The following is a 22,732-nucleotide window of genomic DNA, read 5'->3' as shown; positions in this document are numbered from 1 at the left end:
GAGAGAGAGAGAGAGAGAGAGAGAGAGAGAGATGTAGAGAGAGAGAGAGAGAGAGAGAGAGAGATGTCAAGGTCAATGGTGAATGTTTGGTTCAATCTCTCACGAGATGTCAGATACACATCCAGATCATTTTTCACATCACAATGAATGATGATTATTTTACATGAATTAAGATTGTATAACTTTCACTAATTATTTTAATGCAAAACCAATTCTGCTGTATTTAGACACGATTACATTTAGATATCAAATGTTGACATTTTAATAGGAGTTTAAAAGCATTCCTGTTAGATTACACGTGCCTGCCTGCTCATCGCGCGCGTGTGTGTGTGTGACACGCCAGCGCATACACACCTGTTCTTTCCCAGCAGAAGTACACGCAGAGAGGTGAGAGAGGAGATGCCAGACATGTCAATCAAACGGTTGTCATAGAGATCGAGGAACACAAGGTGTGGCAGGAGAGTCAGGTTCTGCAGGAGAGAGATGAAGTTGTGTTGTAAATTGAGCAGACGCAGTTTATCTCCTCCGTTCAGATGAGGAAAGTCCATTAGACCCCGTCTGAGAAAACAATACATCACATTACCCGTCAATCAATCAATCAATAACTGTTCATGCAATTCATAAATGCAACACTGACTCTCACTACACTGTCAACACATACACACAAAGAATGTCCTGTCTCACTAAAGACTTTGCTGCCACCTGTTGGTTCACTTGTGTAATACAGCAAACAGATCTCATCCCCCATTGACTCCCATAGTATTTATTTTCCCTAATATAGCAGTAAATGGGGGATGAGATCTGTTTGCATAATGCTATTCTTACAAATAACTTCCTTTGTGTTTAGCAGAACAAAAACATTTAAACAGGTTTAGAACAACTTGAGGTTGAGTAAATAATGACAGAATTTTCATTGTTGGGTGCACTGTCCCTTTAAGATTTCTTTCTGACATTGTAAATAAGAAACGGGTTTACTGAAGAAAAGGTGAGTGGAACAACACTGTGAGTGTAGTGGATGGTTGTCAGGGTGTTGCTAGGGGCTTCAATGTGTTGCCAACTGGCAAGAGCAAAACTCCGGGGCTCAGAAACAATTCCCTCAGTGATGGGCTTTTATCACCCAGCCAGTTAAAGTCATAAGTCTGAACCTGATGATTTGAGCTACATATTAAGATTGTTAACCGTAAGAGAATAACATGTGGTACCTGCTCAGGTCGAGTCTCTCGGAGTTGGAGGTGATGCCTGCCAAACTGAAGGAGAAACCTTTTGCAGAATGATCACGCAGACGCACCGTGTCACCTCACAAACAAACAAACAACCAGTGTTGGGCAAGTTACTCTGAAAAAGTAATTAATTACTAGTTACTAATTAGATTACTGTGCAAATGACTCTCTCCCAAAAAGTATTTAATTAGTTATTACTAATTACTTTCTATATCCTACACCAACCAATGAACGAAACGGCTCTTTTAATTCATTCAAATAAATAATATTAAACTACATAAGGTACTCTTATTAACTGACCAAAGTATTACAGATGTGAGAATTATACAGTAAAGCACGGATTTTCCACTATTGCACACACACATATTACACAGTATTTAGTTTAATTACATCAGAAGTAACTGTAATTAAATTACAGAAAAAAATTTGAGTGATCCCTTACTTTACTTTTTCATGGGAAAAGTAATTAAATTACAGTAAAGATTTACTTAGTTACACCCAACACTGCAAACAACATAGTGACTCAGAATATTCACGTTTTAGCGATAAAACAATGTGTAATGAAGAGTTCTTGAATGTATTCTGTCCTGCAAACACTAATGGAGTGTTACCCCGCGTCACAGCTTTACTCTGACAGCACGCAGCTCCTGCGCTTTGAGTGGTTCTGTGGGGTTGCACCCGGTACGCCTGAGGTCCCAAATCCCACACCATCCCCACAGGAAGAGCCACGGGAAGAGAAAACACACATCGCTCTGGAGCCGGACCCTCGCTCTCACACGCCAGCACAGCACTGCGATGATTCCTGACTGAAAACACGTTTAAATAACATGAATATCTAAACACGTGTTTGTACATCTGACAATACGGTGTGTTTAAAGTTTAGACTGAAAATGTTCTGTACCTGTTTTCCACGGGTTTTGCTTCATGGAGTCCACATTTAAAGGTTTTCTCAGCCCGTTTGACAACTTCAAATCGATCTGACCAAGAAAGTGAGAGACATTATTAAAAAGAAATAAAAGATGTTCACTTTCCTGACAGACAAGTCCTGTGCCATGGCGCAGCGATGATATTCAACGTTAATACCATGCAACTTTGAAAAGACAATTATTCTCATTTTTTATTGAAATACAATAGCATACTTTTTGAGAATTAGGGTGCATGTACTTAACTGTCATTAAAATCTGCGTGTATATTCATTGGATTATCTGATGAATTGATGGGTTAGAGGACACACAACAGAGCATATACTCACCGGTCTGTGGCTCAGTCTGTCGGGCAGTAATGACTTCACAGCCGCTAGATGCTGCTTATAACTGTTAACCTGCACAACAAACCGAGAAACAAATCACAAAACACAACGGAGCTACTCCAAAGAGACCCGTTATCATTTATGTAACACACAGGCACTTCAAAATATAAAGTCACATATACAAAAACTGAGGTACATGGCCAAAAATAAATAAGAAAATAAAATGTGCCTGCTATTGTAAGTGTGTTTTGTCAAGGCGCCTTCTTTCCTCTACAGAAGAATAGAAGAGCACACAATAACAGAATAACAGTGTGATGATGAGTCAGTTTGTGTCCATCTGCAGCTCTGAACACACGTGATCTCCAGCACATCCTAATCATGATTCAATCAATCATCTTCATCACACATCTCACAGCTTATGCTGCTTTACAACATAGACAGACGTGTTACAAAACTGATACACACATTAAAACATCAATTAAGTGTGCTCGAAAACATTTTGATTGACAATCTGTCACTTCATAAAAGACATAACATTGCATTATAATGCGGCAGTTTTAAACACTTCATCAGCACATTGACCTTATAAATACTGATAAAAGTCCTTCATGTAAACTCTACACATTAATAACAGTGACAGTTGTGTATAGATGAATTCTCTCAGTTTCATGTTTGAGTGTGTTGAGCAGTTAAACTCACGGCAGGAGGCAGAAATCTTCCACATTCATCATTATAATTATTCATCTGTTGTTTATAAGAGCGCATGTCTCTCACATATAAACACTGCAAGGTGTTTCTTTCATTTCAACGAGTCAAAAACTTCAATTATACGTCTCAAAAAAGCGGATTCTCCATCGAGATTCAACGGCGCGTCTCATCGTGACCGCGCGACGCTCCGGGTGCTTAGCAACCATACAGCGTAAACAGATCCGGCCGTTTCCGGTGTCACGCGATATGTGACCCGGACAAAACAAGCGAAGCTCGAAAACCACTTCCTGAGAGAAATTGCATTACATTACATATTCATTTGTCAAACGCTTTTATCCGAAGCGACTTCAGCTTCATTCAAACATACATGTTTCGTGTGTTCCATGAGAATCAAACATACATGTTTCGTGTGTTCCATGAGAATCAAACATACATGTTTCGTGTGTTCCATGAGAATCAAACATACATGTTTCGTGTGTTCCATGAGAATCAAACATACATGTTTCGTGTGTTCCATGAGAATCAAACATACAAACGCAACGAACCGCCAATTGAGTTACATGAGAAAATTAAAATATACTCGCGTGGAAAGGCGCAGTTGTTGAATGGTAACAAAAAAGATCGTCGTGTCTTTCGTGTGCCGTTTTCTTTACAAACTTACAAAAATGAGCACCTTTCTACAACAATCTGTCAGACGTTTAGTGACTTTTGTGATCAATACACAAAGCCATGGATCAATTTCTTCTCAGATGTTTCTTTTGCAGCATATGAATCAGTGAGATGAGTTCATTACCGTCAATAACTATGGAAGCATATTGGTTGCTATTATCAAATTGAAATGCAATTTGCAAAATGGCAATGCAGTATGTAAAATGACAATGTATTTATGTCTTTAAATATACATTTAAAATAACATATGTGCAACATTAGGTGCAAAATGAAAATTCAATAACACAATTGACATTTGTCCGTTCCTACACTACTTTTAATATGTATTTTGAAATGCATATTTTAACGCTCTTTAAGTCCGCGCTGCTTTCAATCCCTCGAGACCATGACGCTCAAAATGTCAAATTTCTACAAGTGGCTCTTTAAATATTAAATATACAAGTACAAGTATATGAAACGTTTACATTTTACTATATCAATATCAATCGAACAACGTCTTGTGGTGCCGTCACACAAAGGAAAAAAGCGTCTGCTAAATGACTACATGTAAATGTAAATGCAATATGTCATGTGAATCAAAGGAAAACAAATCTCAAAATGACCTTATAGAACAAACGCTATACAGTCCTCCACAGACCATAGCACTTAACACATCCAAACACTGCTCATGTATGCAGCCTCTGAAAGAGACTTAAATGTGTGTCGTGAATTTAAACCAGCATATATAACTGGACGCGATGTAAGTGTTGATTTCATAAGATCTGTGTATATACGACAGGGATGCAGTCTGAAGTGTCTGTGCGATTTCCTGCATCTGTTTATCATTATGGGTGACAGCAGTGATGTAACCAAATGTTCAAGATCGGGGGGGTTGGGGGGTTTGGGTTGTGGAGGATTGGTTATTGAACACTCTTAATGTGATGCTTTTCATGTCAAGCATTATTAATGGAAGCTAATGGTGGGCTTTTCCTGAGAATTATAACAACGTAATGTAAAAAGCACTCTGGATGTGTTAGGCGAGAAGTGTATCCATATGAATGGTGACTTTCCACTGAGTATCGTTTCCCTGGCGGGATGCATTCATTCACGCCGGTCTGAGCACGCAGTTCCCCAGGGTTCAGTCCGCGTCTATAAATACACCAGCTGAATAAGAAGTGAGGGAAGGAGGGAGGATATTTCATCCACCCAAACGCAGGGACACAATATTCAGAGCCCAGTAATCACTCAACAGATGAACAAAACCTGACGATGGACCAACAGAGCAGCAGCACAATGAAAGAGCACAATGTGTTTCTCTCTCCTTTATCTTAAATGTGTGCTTTCACTGTGCGTGCGTGCTTTTCTATGTCTATGTGTGTTAGTACGTGTGATTATTGTGTGTGTGGAGTGTTGTGTGTGTGTGTGTGTGTGTGCGTGGGTATGTCTGTCTTCTGTGTTTTCACCTTTTTCTTGTTTTTGCAGGTACAACTTTAATTGTTTTGCTTGTAGTCAACATGTCTCATGTACAGCTGCTTTGTAACAATGAAAATTGTAAAAAGCGCTATATAAATAAAGTTGAGTTGAAAGGCACCTCTGACACAGGTCTGATGCTCAATACACATGTACACACTCGCCGCCACCCGGTTTCTGTGAATGGATGCTCATGTGTGTCACAGCAGGTGCTTTCAGGTTCTCTTTACACAATTGCTCAACTCATTTGCTTTCCAAATAAAAGAGCAGCTGAAGAGCGAGCCGATGCTTCTACTGGCTGTCAGACTGCAGTCTGTCACAGGTGAGCTTATCATCAGTATGCAGGACACGAATAGTGTGACGTCTCGCGGCAGCATTATCGCGCGCGTACGCGCGCGCACTCTGCAGACGGAACATCAATCGGAGCGCCGCTGTATGACTCAGTGACGCCGTGACGTCATTCAGTCACCTTAAAACAACTCAAATAACCTCTGTTTGAACAAATAAAAATAACCCCTGTTTGCAGGTATGATATCGTTGCTTAAAGTGGTTCACTTTTTCTTTTGTATATAATTAGGTATTGCATATGATTTGTATTTTATACAACTTTAATGTATTAGAAATCATTAGCGTTTTTAGTTATAGAGATGATAAACAAGCAAGCACAATGTCTTATGACAGGTTTTGTTCAGTTCTTCTCAGGAGTAAACACTCATGTTAAGCTCATTACCGCATGTCTAAATTGCGTCGCGCGCTCTTAGTTATCTATTAATTGATCTCACGTGAACTCATTTATGTTTGTCGATATAAATGTATCTATGAGACGCTCGCGCGTCTCTAGTGATGAGAAACGCGAGTGAAGTAATGTCCGCTGTTGTGAACGCGTTCTTGCGGTGCGTCGCGTTCCTGCTGCCGCCCTCTTGGCTTCAGTTTTGCTGGTGGGTTGGGGAGGCGTCATGGCCCAATCCCAGAGCGCGCTTCAAACGCACAAAGCCTCTTACATATGAGGAAGTAGCAGCTCAAGACTACCCCGAGCTCGAGCCCGTCCCCTCTGACAGCCCCGCGTCCGATCGTTCTCCGTGGCGCAGATTCTGGACGCTGTGGTGGTCCGCCGCGGAGAGCGTCCTCACGGCTCCCTTCGCTCTTCGCAAAAGCTTGGGAAGTTTGTTTCCGCCTTGCGGCGTCGCTCTCGACTCTCAGTGGAGCGCAGAGACTACCGGAGCCGCGGAAGAGGACGCGTTCACGGCCGCTATCATGAGCGTCACCGCCGAGCAGCAAGCGACGTCCGTGGACACGCACCTGCGGGAGATGAGCGCGCCGGTGACGATCACCGTGGCGATTCAAGCCGCGGAGGACGAAGAACCGGACGAGGAACCTTCGGCCAACACCATCGAGCTGCACACGGGCAGCGGCAGCGACGACGAGATCGAACGACACGACAAGTCCAGGTACACACGCGTGCGCGAGACATATAAACTCATTTACATATCAAGACGAGAATTACAACGGGTTGTCATTTAGTTCCCCTACATAAACAAACTCGCACACTGAAACATACGCATAAACACACACACACGCATAAACACACACACACACACACACACACACACACACACACACACACACACACACACACACACACACACACACACGTCTGGTTTACTATAGACACTATTAGGCGTAATGTTTTTTATACTGTACAAACTGTATATTCTATCCCCTATCCCTAACCCTATCCCTAAACCTAAAGATCATAGAACACTTTTTGCATTTTTAGATTTGTAAAAAATATTGTTCTGTACAATTTATTAGCTTTTGTGCCCATGAGGACCTCAATTTTGGTCCCCACGGTGACACAAGTCCCCATGTGTTGGTGTGTATTCAGGTTTAGGTCCCCACCGGGATATACAAACATGAACACACACACGCATACACACACATTGAAATACACACACGCATAAACACACAAACACTGAAACACACACACACACACACACACACACACACACACACACACACACACACACACACACACATATGCGCACACACAAACAGACATTAAATCTGTATTGGTGACTTGACATTATTACAGCACATTGAAAATAAAATGCGTTTTTGCATTTTGAGTAGTGAGGAGCTTTTTAAATGGTCTCAATTCAATGCTGACATGTTCCAGTATTCATGAGTTCACCTGCTTATCCAGTCTTGAAGAAATTAATTTAGTCTAAACAAGGTTGATTATTATGATCGTGATAAACAAATTTTGTCCTGCTGTCTTAAGTGGTCTTGGTCTCGAGACTGGGCTTGAGCTCGGAGTTAAAGCCTCCCAGACTTCTGAATTAGATCAAATAGTTTGGCTCAAAAAGGATGCCAGAAGAGCGGTCATAAGAGATGCTTAAACTGAAAATGGTTGACGGGACTGTATGATCAGGCTCTCCTAACCTGCATGTAGAAGTTAGAACTATAAATAGTCAGGATAACAATGTTTGACGTGTTAAATGTACGTCTGTGATTGATGTGACTCTGCCAGTGACTGTTGTTTTGTGTAACAGGTGTGTCTTGTTAACATGCAGGAATGGAGGCAGACCTGTTGCTCTTCTTTACATCTCAACAGTCCACACGTGTGCTTGTCCAGAATGAGCTTTACAATGACCTATATCTCATATCTATGAAAAACAAAAGACCATCTGTAGACTTCATCTTCGATGTGGACACTGTTAGTGGCAGTGATGGTACAATATTGATCGATATGTTGTTCTCTGGTCAATATATTGTAGTGTGGTCATAGCAAACGCTTCGGGTACGATCACACACTGAACTCTGGTTTATCTGGACTGTTCAGGTTAGTTTGATCTCATTCGACCTGTTGAGTCATTTTCTGAGCTATTGAGTTGTGAGGACATTACTTGTGTTTCCGCGAGCGCTTGTCGCAGCCCACGAGCGCTGTGTGTGTGTATTGTTATGAAGCACTAATGAGTCTCGCTGATGCTGCTATTGTTCTCCAGCTGTGGTGGGCGGAACTCGGCGGGCGCCTTTTGAAGGGTTTCCCCGCCTGTTCCAGAGCCAGTGTCTCTCGAGGGGTCGTCCGCATCGGGCGCGTGGTTTGAAAGAATGTGGGTTGGATGCGGAGTCATCGGTTTGATTTAATTTCTGAAGATTATTCTCAGCAGACAGGTGAGTGATAATCTCAGGATGTAATCTCATAGAGGGAGCTGTGCTGTAGACATGGTACAGAATTAGTTTTCTTGAGGATGCACGTTTGTTTTACTTTGTTTGTTTTTCCCCCTTTTTTCCTCTCTCTCTCTCCCTCTCTCTCTGGAGACCAAGGGGCCGACACAGCCCACCATGTGTTCAGCAGTCAGATGTAGCGTCTCTGCCAGCGTGTGTTGGTGGTTGTGGGCAGCGAGCCGTGATGCTCGTGTTTTTGCACAGGCTGTTGGATTGTGGGGAATCAGAGATTTTTAGAGGGATGAGATGAAACAGACGGGCTCCCTGCTGCTGGGGGTTGAGCTGCCAAACAAATGACCCGCTGTTGAACACATCCGTACACTTGTGCTCTTTTCCAGTGGTGCCGGTACCAGTGGCGGAGAACTTGAAGAAGAGAGCTGGCAACCTCCTGATCCAGAGCTGATCCAGAAACTGGTAGCGCAGATTGAATATTACCTGTCTGATGAGAACCTGGAGCATGATGCCTTCCTGCTCAAACATGTCCGCCGCAACAAGCTCGGCTTCGTCAGCGTAAAGCTGCTCACCTCTTTTAAAAAGGTAAGATCCTTTCACAGTGTCTCGAGGGCTAGCTCTTCACAGGTTTTGTGGTTGTTGTTGATCATCTGTATGCTTGTGAATTCCTGACAATGTTGACATTTTCTGTTTGTCATGTTGCACATCTACTTAGCATTCTGTTAGCCGATAGTGGTGAAGGTGTGCTGGGGACTTGTGGCCTGTACGGAAGAATGTGTTGATGGATTTAAAGTCATCCTACATTACGCATAGACTCTTCAGACTCCTTTCATACCGTTACAAGTTTGCAGATGCTTCTGTGGAAGCCTCCAGTCCCCGTGACTGTTAATGTTTTAAACTTCAAATAAGCAGCCGACATCCACCAATCAGAGAAATCGCTGTTACCATAGAAACTAAAATAGTGTTCAAAAGTTCAGCAGTCACCGCCCACTCCCACACACAGCATTATAAAGATGTGAGTTTGTCAGCACGCTCGAGTTTTTGTCTGAAGCTTTTCGACACTGAACTGACTGACAAACACATCACATGAATCTTATATGTTGGGTTACCATGATGTTTAAACTAAGTGAATTTTATTAAAGTGGATTGTGAAATTTAGATTCTGTTCTACAGGTTTTACAGTCATGGTTGACACAGGTCTTACAATCTGAAATTCAGAAGTTTTGACCACTTGAAATAAGAACAGCAACTATATTCCGTGTGATTAGGAAGTGGAAGTGATTACCACAAAAAATCACCTGCAACCTTTCTGTCATGTCAGTGAATCTTCCTATAGTAATCTGTTCATCACATGAGATCGTAAGAAAATAGAAGTTTTTTTACATGTCACCTGAAGAAGGTTAAATATTATCCGTCTCTCTCTGTCAGGTGAAGCACTTGACGCGGGACTGGAGAACCACAGCGTACGCCCTGCAGCACTCAAACCTGCTGGAACTGAACGAAGAGGGCCGTAAGGTGCGTCGCAAAGGAACGGTCCCGGTTTTCCCAAGCGAGTCTTTGCCGAGTCGCATGTTGTTACTCAGCGAGCTGAAGTGTTGGCCGGAGCTGGGCTTGGCCCTCGGAGGGGAAGGCAGCAACGGAGGCATTGGAACGGGTCCGACGCAACAGGAGCGGCTGATGGAGCTTCTTCTGAAGGCCTTTGGAAATTACGGCACGATCGCCTCCGTGCGGGTCCTCAAACCTGGCAAAGACCTGCCGGCAGATCTGAAGAAACTCAGCGGACGCTACGCTCAGCTGGGCACGGAGGAGTGTGCCATTGTGGAGTTCGAAGAGGTGGAGGCTGCCATGAAAGCCCACGAGGCGGTCGGGGGACAAGGGGGAGGCAGGGGGGCGTTGGGCCTTAAAGTAGTTCTGATCGGTACCAAGCCACCCAAGAAAAAGGTACTGAAAGACCGGCCGCGAGAAGATGCCGCAGGCGGCATGCGGAAGAGCCGCTCTCTGAACAGCCGTGTACGGGAGCTGCAGTATCACGGCGACGACTCTGCTGCGAGTTCTTCAGAAACAGAAAGCAATCCCACGTCTCCGCGCTTGGCCCGCAAGTCTCGGTCCTGCAACAAGCTCAGCCCCACCAGCGCAGGACCCAACCACCTCAGCCCGGTCGTCTCCCCGCGCTCCAGCCCCTGGAGCAGCCCACGGGCCAGCCCCAGCACCCAGCGCAAGACCCACCACTCCGGCAAGTCGCTTCTGGTCAGCGAGGGCAGGTTGAGTCCTGAACCGGGACGCCGTTGGGCAGACTATTCTTCAGACAGCAGCCTGACGCCCTCGGGCAGCCCCTGGGTCCAGCGCAGGAAGCAGGTGGCCAGTCAGGAGAGCAGTCCCGTTGGGAGTCCCATGCTTGGCCGAAAGATCCAGAACGCAGACGGTCTTCCACCGGGTGTGGTGCGGCTCCCCAGGGGTCCCGATGGCACACGTGGGTTTCACTTTGGTCCCTCTGGTGGAGATGGAGGCAAGACTGCATTGACCCAAACCTGACTTTAATACTCGCCTGTCCACTCTCATCCCACAGAAGTGTTGCTCACTAGACCCTCAAACTCTTGATGCTGTTCGAATTGTCATCTCTGTAGGACTGGCCTGGTTTCTATGATATTTTTTGTTAACGTTTTATACATCTTAATTTGACTCATTTTGGACTTGGTGGTATTACAAGGGAAGCTGTTTTGAAAGCATTTAAGTTTTAAATTGTCCCCTTACTTTTGGTGTTGCTGTGAGGAACTTTATTGATAGAGAATTTCCCTGGTTCTGTTTTTTTTTTTGTGCCCAAAAACATTACAGCGTGCGTCTGACTCTTGTGTGTAGATGTTGTAAATGTGTTTCTGGTTACAGGTGCGCGCGGTTCACGATTAAGGCCTTCAGTTCTTATCTCTGTAACGCTACATGCTGTTCTTCTAAAGTGCGGCTATGATCTCTTAACCTTCATCACTGGGCCAAATGATGATCCCCAATGAAAATATTAGTTTTATTTGCTTTAAATAAGATTATTTTCTGCCTTTAGACATGTTTCTCGTTTTAGTGATTTGGGATCTGTTTATTTTCCTCGAGTCGTCTTGGCTTCCTCGGAGCGCAGCTGAAGAATGTTTGAGGTTTCTGTACTGAGCAAAAAATGCCCTGAACTGAGGCTGTTCACATTCTGCTTCCTATTGTACAAATAAATCACTACAGTCGCAGTCATCTGCTGTGTTGCTTATTTGGTTAGATGCAGTTTTCTTGTGCCTTTGGCAGGTTTGTTTCGCATGTTAATTTGCATTGTCATTTGTACTTTAAAGTCAGTGGTTCCCAAATGGGTTTGCTTCGACACTACATTTGGCATCAATTCAATACCAAACCGTTTCTACCAATCTCTAAACGTTGAGATGTTAAGATTGTGATCTTCAAAGGCCCAACAGTAGGCGAAAATTAATGTTGGCTAAGTAACAAAAGTATTTTATGTAAATTCATGAACATCAGCCTTTTCTCGAGACACACACTAGGCTGGTTTTTGAATGAGTGTTAGCCATAGTACAAAGTGACATCAGTTTGTGCCAAAATTCATGAATCCTGAGGAAGGGTTTTCTCCCTTTGTTGAAATTATCTATGCATTTTATTATGGGCATTCATCATTGTATTGCCCCGTTATCAGAACAGCCCAGTGTCCTGTGTCAGATCCTCAGATGCAAATGAAGCATTTGAGTCATAACAGAGGAGGTCAAATGGCATTATTTTTCCTCTGTCATGTCAAACTGATCACTGCTGTTAGTATGGCTTCATGTGTGAGCGGATTGTTTTTAATCTCTGAAGGTATAAACTGGTAATTCAGCTCCATTACCTTCAACATCATTTGATTTGACTCGGTGTGATGTAAAGCAGGGGTTTTGGCCCGCCAGCAAAAAATATCTGGCCCGCGCAAGCAGAGCATGTGAGCAGAGCGCCTTTATGAAAATTCTGCTCCGTTCGCTCAATCTCAGAGTCGCTCGCTCAGCCCTCTTGGTGAGTACTTTTTTTGCTGCTGGATTATTGTCCCATGTCCACCGCATGAGCCTGAATAATGGCACAATAGCAACGGCATGCGTCAACAAACGCCTCGTCCATTTGCGGAGGTGCGCGGGCGACACGGGCTCATTTCAGTTAAAAAAAAAAAACATTTATATTTATTTCTCTTAAGACATCATGTGTCACTTACCTAATGTAACAGTTGCTTTTCTGAAATAAAACCTGAATAAACCTCCGGCCTCGGCCGAACAAATGTGATCTCCGGAGGACGCATACAGCCTTCAAAGACGCAGCTACTTTGTCCAAGTTTATTAAAGTACATTCTAAAATGCTGTAACGATTGAGGTTTGAAGTTTTAAGACCGCATTTCCCCTTGTTTTGGTCTGTTTTTCTTTAGAGCCCGTTTCTTTTATTAACCCCAGTAATAATAACGGTGTCATAGGGCATTTCATCTTTTGTGTGTTTATTTTGAATGTTGCACTATGGCAGCTATATGTTCACGGAAATAAAGTAACAAAAATAAAATATACTTTATCAGTTATTATGCAGTTAGTTTAGGCACTCTTTAAATAAAAAATGACACAAAATATTGGCTGTAATGTCACAGAATGTCGGACTGAAACATAACTGCTCTTTTTCAGCCTACTATTAATATTTCGCTCTATGACTGCGCTTCGCTCAGTCGCTCACCGGTAAACCAAATCCCACTCAGATCCCACTCTGACATAAAATGTGTCTACCCAGCAAACACAGAACGTTCCTCTAACGTTAGTTTTTGGTTCCCTTTTGGTTATTTAACGTTCCAAGAACATTCTTTTCAGGTTTTATTTTTGCAACCAAAAATAACGTTCCCAGAACGTTGCAGGCTGTTTTTTTAAATAACCAGAAAATAACGTTCCCTGATGGTTATTTTTTGGTAACTTTTTTGCAACCAGAAAATAACCAGAAAGTAATGTTCCTTGATGGTTATTTATTGGTTCTTTTTTTGCAACCAGAAAATAACCAGAAACTAACGTTCCCTGATGTTTTTTTTTTTTTTTCAAACCAGAAAATAACCAGAAAACAACGTAAACTTATATTTTCGTGATTTTCGACTGATTTGACACATCGAAATCAACAGACCATGATGTAAGGACTGAAACTCAGGGCTTTTGATTGTTATAACTAAAGACGGAGCCGTGCTATACTTCTGTGGTAAGACAAGAATATTGTTAGCCTGAAGATAATTAAATGTTTATTCTTCTGTCAATAAAAATCTGCTTTAAATATTGTGTTGAAGTCATTGGTTATTTTATTTCAAAATGTATAATGTCTGATGTTGAGGTAGGCCTACACACAGTGTGGTTTTATTAGAAATGATATACTGTGCTGTTTAAAACAAAAATTAGGCTACTTCAGTAATGAAAAAAAAATTATTAGGCTAAAAGAATAATCTAATGCATTGATTTCATCCTCCATATTGTGTGGGATGATGTATTTTACTTATTTTAATTAGATTAGACAAGCGATGGATAAAAACACAGCATGGATGCATTCATTACTGACGTGTGGTGAGGCCAAACAGACCCCAGAAAAATATTTTAGTCTAACGTTCTGGGAACGTTCCCCTAACGTTAGTTTCTGGTTCCCAGAAAGTTTTTTTAAGGTTTGTTTTTGGTTATCTTTACGGAAATAAAACGTTTGTTACTTTGTTTCATGGTTTCTATAACGTTAGGGAAACGTTCCCCTAACGTTCCGGGAACCAGAAACTAACGTTCTATTAACGTAAAGAAAACTTTAGAAAATAATGTTCTGGTAACCAAAAACTAACGTTAGGGGAACTTTCTGGGAACCAAAAATTGTTAGCTGGGTAGTACGCCTAATAGTTTTCAGTTTATAATAAACTTATTGATTAAATGTCTCAGTTTAAGTCAGGATAGTGCCATTTTCTCACACCATCTAGTTAGTTTAAATGTTAACATCACACCACACGACGTAGCGTACCCCCCAGCACTATTACATCAAATGCGTTACGTTACGTTAAACAGGCTACGTTAAATAATTATATGACTATTATGTTATAATATATAATTATATAATAACTAAATTTTTAAAAGTAGGCTATTCTAGTTGCATTTTTCATCAACGAATTTCTTAAATTATCCTTTGACTATGTCCTGGCCCGCCATCTAGCGGCGAATTTGTTTTTTTTGGCCCGATGCCAAACTTACTTGCCGACCCCTGTTGTAAAGTTTCTTAGCAACCTTTAGATCTCTGCAGGAAAGCACAAGATGCCGAGTTCACTGCAAACAAATTCACATTCTAGTCCAGTTAAATAAGGGTGAGGCGGGTACGAGTGAGTCGCTGCTGTAATTTTGAGTTCCGACAACAGTTAATTACATCAAAGTGGAGTCTCTTTTCAAAAATGCTTTTTGCTCTCAGACGGCGCTTAACTTGCATCTAGGAAATGGACTTGCAGCAATAATTTGCATTAATATCACTAAATGAGCTTGCTTTTATCTACATTGTCATATGATTCATACGGGTTCAATACGCATACCAATCAATTCTGGGTCATTTTTTATATCTTCCATATTTCTTCCAATTACACAAATTGTCCATGTAGCAGAGAACCAAATTAGCTTAAGAAATGGCTTTTGTGGTCGAAGTCTTTCATAATGACATGATTTTCTGTGTGATCCCCACATATATAAAGAAAAGCTATTAAACTTTTTTTTCACTGATGGGCGGTAACTTCTTTAGTCAGAAACCATCAATGCTCTCATTATATACCCGTACACAAATCTTTAATAAGACATAATATATGTGAGAAACACTGCATATGTGCACACTGAATTAAAATCTGTGCAGCACTTATGTGAAAGAATATGCATTACACAACAGACATTTCAAAAAGTAGCATGTGTTGTGATGCCAGACATTGCGAATTTAGTTTAGCATCCAGTTATTTCAGAATACGGTTGTTTTAATTGTTCTGTCAGCATGTAGTTGTCTAGCACAGGTGCGTGAAATGACGTGAGAATGTTGAAGCATTTGTGGTGTATTCTCCTATATTCCTCCTCTTGAATAGCAGCGTGTGAATTCACTTCCTGGAAGTGCAGCTCTGGTGAGAAATGATAGATGCCCGCTGATATGCAGCAAAGCCAAACTATCACCGTCAGCATGTGGGTGTGTGTTTCTAATGATAGACGTGACATTACCATGACTGTGTTACAGCTCTGTCAACATTACCAGAGAACTTCCACGAAACGCGAAAAATTGTATGCATGTGTAGTTTTACCAAAATGTGGAGTATACTCCAAAGCTCACTGTGTAACTACCTGACCTTCCATCAATTCCTAGTGTAAAGAATGAATCAGAAGTTAAATCTGCCTCGGTTTTTAACATCTGTTCTGACTCACTGTTTATATTTCTGATGCAACTTGCTGAATAGAGCTCGCAAGGAGATGAGCTCTGTGCCAACAGTGTAGCACACTGCACTAATCTTACATAATAAAATCAGTCTGCAGTTTGTAGTAGCCTACACTTGTGTTTCATTACAACAGTGTTTGCGGTTCAAAAAGAGGAAACAAATGAGGGAACAGAACATACTCTTCGAGGTTCATATGAACCTGCATGTGTGTTTTAAAGTGAAGAGAGAGAGAGAGAGAGAGAGAGAGAGAGCACAGGCCCTCACTCATATCATTCTAAAGCCCTGAAACACCACGAGATGAAAGAAATGAATCCTCTCTATCAGCTGGTCCAGAGCTTCAGTCCTGATGTTTCAGTCCTAACATCTACTGATGCTCTCAACCACAACAATACTGACAAAATCACACTCTTGAAGGGGTCAAATGGCGCAAATACGTGTTTTTCTGTCTTTGGTGTGTTATAAGTTGCCCATGTGTGACGGATGAGTATATACTCGAAATATCAATGTATTTGACTAATCATCCTTTCTTTCAATATTTACTAATTTACTTGGTAATAATTTGTCCACGAAAACATTATAATTTTGTTTTGTATCTTATTTTTGTTGTTTTGCATCTGTATTGCGTGGTGACGTCATTTCTGGTAAACTCGCGCTGCGTACTCGGATCGCTTTGAGCGTGCTGAGGAGAGGTAAGCCGTTAGCGGTGCTTTCTCCGTATATGTCTGTAAAAGTTCCGAAAAGTTTGATTAAGCCAATGATATGCAGTAATATTATTGTTCACAGTGTTATGGATGTAGTAGGAAGTGTTTTATAAATGGATGGATTGTATTTAATGGTTTTATTCCTGAGTACAGCGGTTTGAGTATGTGTGTGCGTGCGTGCGCCAACAAAACGTTGTGATTTTAACCCGTTAAATAACTGCTTTTAATCTGTGCAGGTGAAAAATCACAGACGAAACGTTTTCTTATGCTGTAGGGCCTACTCTCTTTAATCCATCCAGGTATGGTTATATCTGTTCTGTTTCTCATTGTATTAATTTTGTATGGATTTGTTCATCTTTCAATTCATGATAGATTTAAACCTAGCTGCAGGAGATTATTTTGTATGTCTAGATAAGTGTTTGTAACAATTCATTTTGCCTTAATGTCCTTTGTGATGCGTTTTAGGCTTTTTGTTTTGGTGTGTCATTGTGATGTGTACTGAAATCGCTTTGAGCGTTCTGAGGAGAGGTGAAAAATCACAGACGAAACGTTTTCTTATGCTGTACTCTCTTTAATCCATCCAGCGCCATCTAAAGGCCCCATAATAAAATCTCCATCAGCAACAGTTCCAGTTGTTCCTTGTCTTCTATTACACAACGCAGATCTTGGACAGTCGCCAGAATTAGGCCGGTTAGACATGCATGTATTAGACGTGTAAAATTGCAGAAATGAAAGTGTGGGAACAAAAGAGTCATTCTATCTAAAAGCGAATGCTCACCAGACCTGCCTGAAACGCCTCGTGTAGCCACACCCCCACAAATCTACATCAGTTGGTGGTCTGATTTGACTAAGACCGCCCAAATGTAGACGCAAGTAAGGTGGGCGTACCTGTCAGTACAAATGAAGAGGAACCTGATGTTCCAAATATGGTCAAAGGCGTCACATTTCCCTCACACGCTTGCAGTATTCCACCAATCACTACTCACTGGTGAACTGGCCAATCACAGCACACCTTGCTTTTCAGAGCCATGAGCTTTGTTAAAAATCTGTGTTTCAGAGAGGCGGAGCAAAGAGGAGATACAAACATGCACGGTGTGGGGAAAATGCAGCGTTTTTAAACCTTAAATCGTGTATACACATTGTATTTAGGGATGCACGATAAATGATCGGTATCAGCCGATCAATGGCCATTTGAATGTTATCGGTATCGGCCGATAATAAAATGTATGCCGATATATTTTAGCTGACAAATCATTTCCTCTGGTTATACTTCTTCAGCTGCATGCTGCTCACAGTGAAATGCATACTGTACAGTACTGTCTTTCTGTCATGATCATTCACTTACTGCTATTAGCAAAACAATGTTGTATAGGTACCGGATACAGTATTTATGAATGTGTAAATTATAGGAACAAAAGCATATTGTTTGAATCAGATTACTGTCTGAATGCTTTCTGTCTTGAGACCTGTTAGACATGTGGCTATTAAGAACATTTTTCTGGGTTGCTCTGGAAGAACATCTACAATTTGTTTATTACATAAAAATATACCAGAAAAGTTTGAAGGTTAAAGAATCTTCAACTAGTGTAAAATAGGCTTGGTTCCTGATTTTCAGGGGAAAGAAGAGAACTAATGGTTACCTTGTTTTCTGCTGTCAATGTTTTCAAATAAAAGCAGTTGTCCACTTTTTGTTTCAGTCTTAGGGAATTTTATATTCATATTTAGATACTGTATATCAGCCAATATATCGGTTATCGGCTTCAGGTGTTAAAGAATGATCGGTAATCGGCTAAAATTTACATATTGGTGCATCCCTAATTGCATTACATCTAAAACAAACCATAATATTTGTTTTAGCTGTGTCATATACAGTATCCCCCTTTTAAATCACACAATCACAACACACATGAAACAAAACTGATCACTCACTGGGAAAGCCAAAGAAAACAACAAAGTCAAAGTCAATGTTATTTGGCCCTAAAGAGAGAATCCAGTCTGGACACAGTGACGGATGAAGAACTAAGATCAGACTCACTATAGAGACGGGCAGACACACACACACGGCTGGTGTCCATCTCAACACAACTCCACTTCCTAACACAATGCACAAAACACACGCACATACGGACGATGTTTGATGGAAAAATCAAGTCCGTACACCAGATGTCTGAAAGTGTGTCAGACGATGAGAAAGTGGCGTGTGTGTTAGGAGAACACAAGGATGCTGTGTGTTAGCTGCCTGTCACAACACAAGAGAAAACAATCAATCTGCCCTGGGGCCCGTTCTTTGTACCCCACTAACTCCGTTAGCTGGATTTGATTGTTGACGATTTCGCATGATCTTGGATTGTTCGGTTCTTCAACGCTCATCCTGGACTTGTTGTCTTAGCAACAGGTCTGTTAGTTTAAATCTGCTCGGGAGCAGTCTTACTTCATGTAAACAGGATTAGATCGCGGCCATGACGCAGTCAAGTCGTCTTCATTCATGCAAAAGCAACTTGTTGCGCAAGGTACAGGATTAATAGAAAGAGCTTTGCGAATTTAACATGTAATTAACGCAATGTTTCGCTTTTAGAACAATATTTATTGTTGTAATATAATATATTATACAGTATTTGGAACCATTTTTATTTACTGTGAAAAGTCTTCTGTGAGGACCGAAATAAATTAATGAATTTCTTGTGAATGAGATATTTTCCATATTAATTTGTTGGACCTTCATATTAAATATATATAAAAACACAGACAGTGCATATGTACATACTGTATACTGTATGATGCAGGGAATTTATAAAAATGCAGTATACCATTTGCAAATTTGTGGTATTTCAATCTCTTAAGACTCCAGCTTATAACACTGTTTTTTTTTCTATCAATAAATATTATTTAAGGGAACTAAAGATTCTGCATGCATGGTCATGTCAATGAGTATGTGTCTTAAATGATGTCATAGACTGCATCATAAACCTCTGACGCCTCTGAGGTTATTTTCTGAACATAAATTATAATATTTGCAGGTAATATTCATTTTAATATTAGTAATAGTATTAAGCAAAAAGGAATTTAATCAATAAGGAAGCTGTGACGCGTGACGGGATCTGACAAATATTTTCAACCTTTGCGGAAGACGAGAATCGCGCAGCCCGACTTTCACACTTGAAGTTAATAGTGCTTATTTACATAATACAAGTTCTTGCCAGACATAAAATAAAAGTAAATATATTTTATATAAATAATTCACAACAACAATACTAATAAATTGGTAATAGTTTGCCAAAAATATTCTGCTTATTTACATTTACTTACCATTTAACTTGAATTACTTCTTTGGGGAAAAGGAAGATATTTCTACGAATGTTAGTAACCAAACTGTTTTGGTCTTTAATTTTAATAATTCCGCTTCTGAAAAAACAAAATTATGACCGTTTTAGCTTCTTAACATCTGAAGCTACTTTCTGTATTGTCTTATTATGGCTTTAAATTATATTTTGGCCCCAAATATGATGTGTGATTAAGTTGTGATCAATTAGATAAATTAATCGCAACATCATGTAATTAATTAGATAAAAGATTGTAATCCCTACGGTATATTATTCTATTCTGCTACTTAAAGCGGCAGTCCGTAGGATTGGCCTCTTTGTCGCCATCTCAGTTTGTAATTGCTACTGCAGGTGATGTGCGGAGGTATTTCTTGACGTGAGTTGTGATTCGGCGCTGCTCAACTGCGCGGATGAGTCTGATGTTTTGAGTCGTGGCCCGTGACAGTGCAGCGGTGAGAATCTTCACTGTACATCAGTAGCGCATAATAAACACAGATAACATGGCAGATGATATAACACGACACAAATAAGAACATAAACAGACACAAATAGCGCAAATGGAGGCTGTGTTGAAGTGTTTTGATATTATTTCGGGTGCGGGTCATTTTGTTACTTCTCATGGAAACTCCCGTAACACGAACCGGACAGAAGATCCCCGAACGCGGGTCTCAAATGCTGACAGGCACGGTCATAAATCATTGTACATCATACAACTATATATACTATATGCAAAGCCTTGCCATCATATCCGGGGTATAAATCCGTACATTTGAGTGAAATCACAGGCTTCACTTGTCCGTGCTAATGAAATACAGATGTGGGGAGGTAACGTTCATTTCTAAATCACACGAGGTCCCCAGATAATACTAATCCCGGGCGAATAGGTCTTAAATTACATTTATCATAAAGAACATAAAGAGAGAAAGAACAACCGATGAAAGTGTACCCGTCTATATTAACACAACAAGTGCGCTACGATTTTTGTGTTATCTATTGAAATATAAAAAATGTGTCTTACCTGTTCAGAAGAAATAAAGCGATGTCTGCACCTGTTTACAATCCTTTCAGATCACGGAGTTCCCACCACCTTTGAAATGCCTTGCCAATATTAATTTTCGCACGAGTCCGATCACATTCCCTGTTTCTTTGTAAACCGTCTTCAGTTCGTTCTTCTTGTTTTTCACAAATGATGAATCCCCAGATGTCAACACTGCTTGGCGTTTAAAAGTAAAAGTACTAAACGCCGCCATAAATAATACTAAACGTTGTATGAAATCCTACCCAACAGTTGAGAGTACACGCTACAAACCGCCTGTCACTCGCAGCATCCACGCGCGGGCTAGCAGCCGGATCCTCTTCGTTCTGTGTACGAATGTGACGAAATGACGCACAGACGAAAGACACCATATAAGGATCTCCGGAAAAGTCGACCCGACAGGGCAAATTACAAACCATTATTACAAGCGTTCCGTGGTGAATCCAGCAAGGGTAGTGACACAGTTTTAAATACCGTTCTTTCATGTACTTGCTCAATAATTGGTTTTAGCTCATTACTCCAAAAAACTTGCGGACTGCCGCTTTAAATGTATATTTTGCTTTTGTAAATCTTTGTTTACTATACTCAGTGTTGGGGAAGCTACTTTGAAATTGTAGTTAGATAAGCTAAGCTACTCATAAATAAAAGTAGTTCAGTTACAGCTTAGCTACCCATATGAAAAAGGAGTTCACTACACTACAAGTTACTATAAAAAGTAGCTAGCTTCTTTGAATAATGAACCATTTCAGTTTGTGATAAGAAGACGTTACACAGCGCTGCTCTGAAGGCAGAACGGAATGTAGCTTTTAGTCGCGCAACACCGACCGCTACTTTCTTAAAAAAGAAATGAACTACTGGAAAAGCTACACTGTTTTAAAAGTAATTGAGCTTCCGCCAAGTTACTGAAAATGTAGTTAAGTTAGTAGCTTCGCTAATTGTAGTTACTCCCCAACTTTATTTCTATTTTTATATAATTACATATATTATAAACCACTTTAAGTTGCACTACATCACACTTTGTTTTATTATTTTTTATTTCATTACTATTATTATCTTTCTTTTCGTTGTTTACATACTTGCACTATTTGTACGCAGCCCAGCTGCAAATGCTTTGGCAATACGAATGTACATTTTGTCACGCTAATAAGCAAACTTAAATTGAGAGACTAAATACAATCGTTCCAAATGTGTAACTGTGCAATACTAATGACATTAAGTGTTTGAGGAGTTTTCTGTGGAATTTCTTTAATTATTTTGAATCATGAAACATTGTTATTGGGTTGATTATAGAAGTCCGCGATCATTCAAATAATCACGAGGTGTGCCTCGATAAGTGGAAAGTGATGGAAATGGATGGAAATGATTGAAACCCTTTATGTAGCTGACGGACGTTTAACGTTTCTATCGTAAAACAGTTGTGAAATATTGCAGTTTATAAACTTTGCTTACCTCACACTCTCTGACCGTTAAAACTCAAGGCTTGTGTAAACAGTAAAGCCCGCCTTTTTTCATTTGATTGACCAGAAACTCCCTTCTTCCTTCATTTGATTGGCCATCTCTATATTAGCGCTCTCAGACCGGTGAGGCAGATTAACCTTAATCTGTTTCATTTTACTTATTAATAAAGTAATTTATTATAAGTCATTTGAACAATTCCGAAATTCAGAGTTCAATTCAATTTGACAATCTGATGGAGGATCTATGGAGCAACTATGGTGTTTTCGGACCTGCAAAAAAATCGAGTGTGTATTGTTTTACACAC

General features: G+C 40.7%; 2 protein-coding genes across 6 annotated transcripts in view; one reads left to right on the top strand and one right to left on the bottom strand.

Moving 5' to 3' along the window:
- Positions 1-3,865, bottom strand: part of LOC130549543 (leucine-rich repeat-containing protein 49) — a 23,027-nt gene extending 19,162 nt beyond the window's left edge. For 2 of the 5 annotated variants that reach the window (XR_008962219.1, XM_057326774.1), the window contains exons 1-6: positions 3,169-3,380; positions 2,473-2,541; positions 2,122-2,197; positions 1,832-2,026; positions 1,203-1,296; positions 355-558 (exon numbers count right to left, since the gene is read on the bottom strand). Coding sequence is in view for 4 of the 5 variants with exons in the window: in XM_057326774.1 (XP_057182757.1) it covers positions 355-558; positions 1,203-1,296; positions 1,832-2,026; positions 2,122-2,197; positions 2,473-2,541; positions 3,169-3,234 (704 nt within the window). In the remaining variant the exon portion in view is untranslated. Of the gene's footprint in view, positions 1-354; positions 559-1,202; positions 1,297-1,831; positions 2,027-2,121; positions 2,198-2,472; positions 2,542-3,168; positions 3,381-3,838 lie in introns of those variants that run through there. The other 3 variants (XM_057326776.1, XM_057326772.1, XM_057326773.1) reach the window with 3 other exon arrangements.
- A 2,278-nt stretch (positions 3,866-6,143) lies between these two features.
- Positions 6,144-13,781, top strand: larp6a (La ribonucleoprotein 6, translational regulator a). Its single transcript, XM_057326778.1, has 3 exons — positions 6,144-6,743; positions 8,862-9,060; positions 9,904-13,781. Exons 1-3 carry the CDS (start codon positions 6,160-6,162, stop codon positions 11,005-11,007), a joined length of 1,887 nt encoding a protein of 628 aa, XP_057182761.1. The 5' UTR covers positions 6,144-6,159; the 3' UTR covers positions 11,008-13,781.
- Positions 13,782-22,732: the final 8,951 nt, after the last annotated feature.

This window comes from Triplophysa rosa, unplaced genomic scaffold (genome assembly GCF_024868665.1).
Source record: "Triplophysa rosa unplaced genomic scaffold, Trosa_1v2 scaffold130_ERROPOS893051, whole genome shotgun sequence".
NCBI classification, from domain to species: Eukaryota; Metazoa; Chordata; class Actinopteri; order Cypriniformes; family Nemacheilidae; genus Triplophysa; species Triplophysa rosa.
This window is presented reverse-complemented; position numbering and strand designations above follow the sequence as displayed.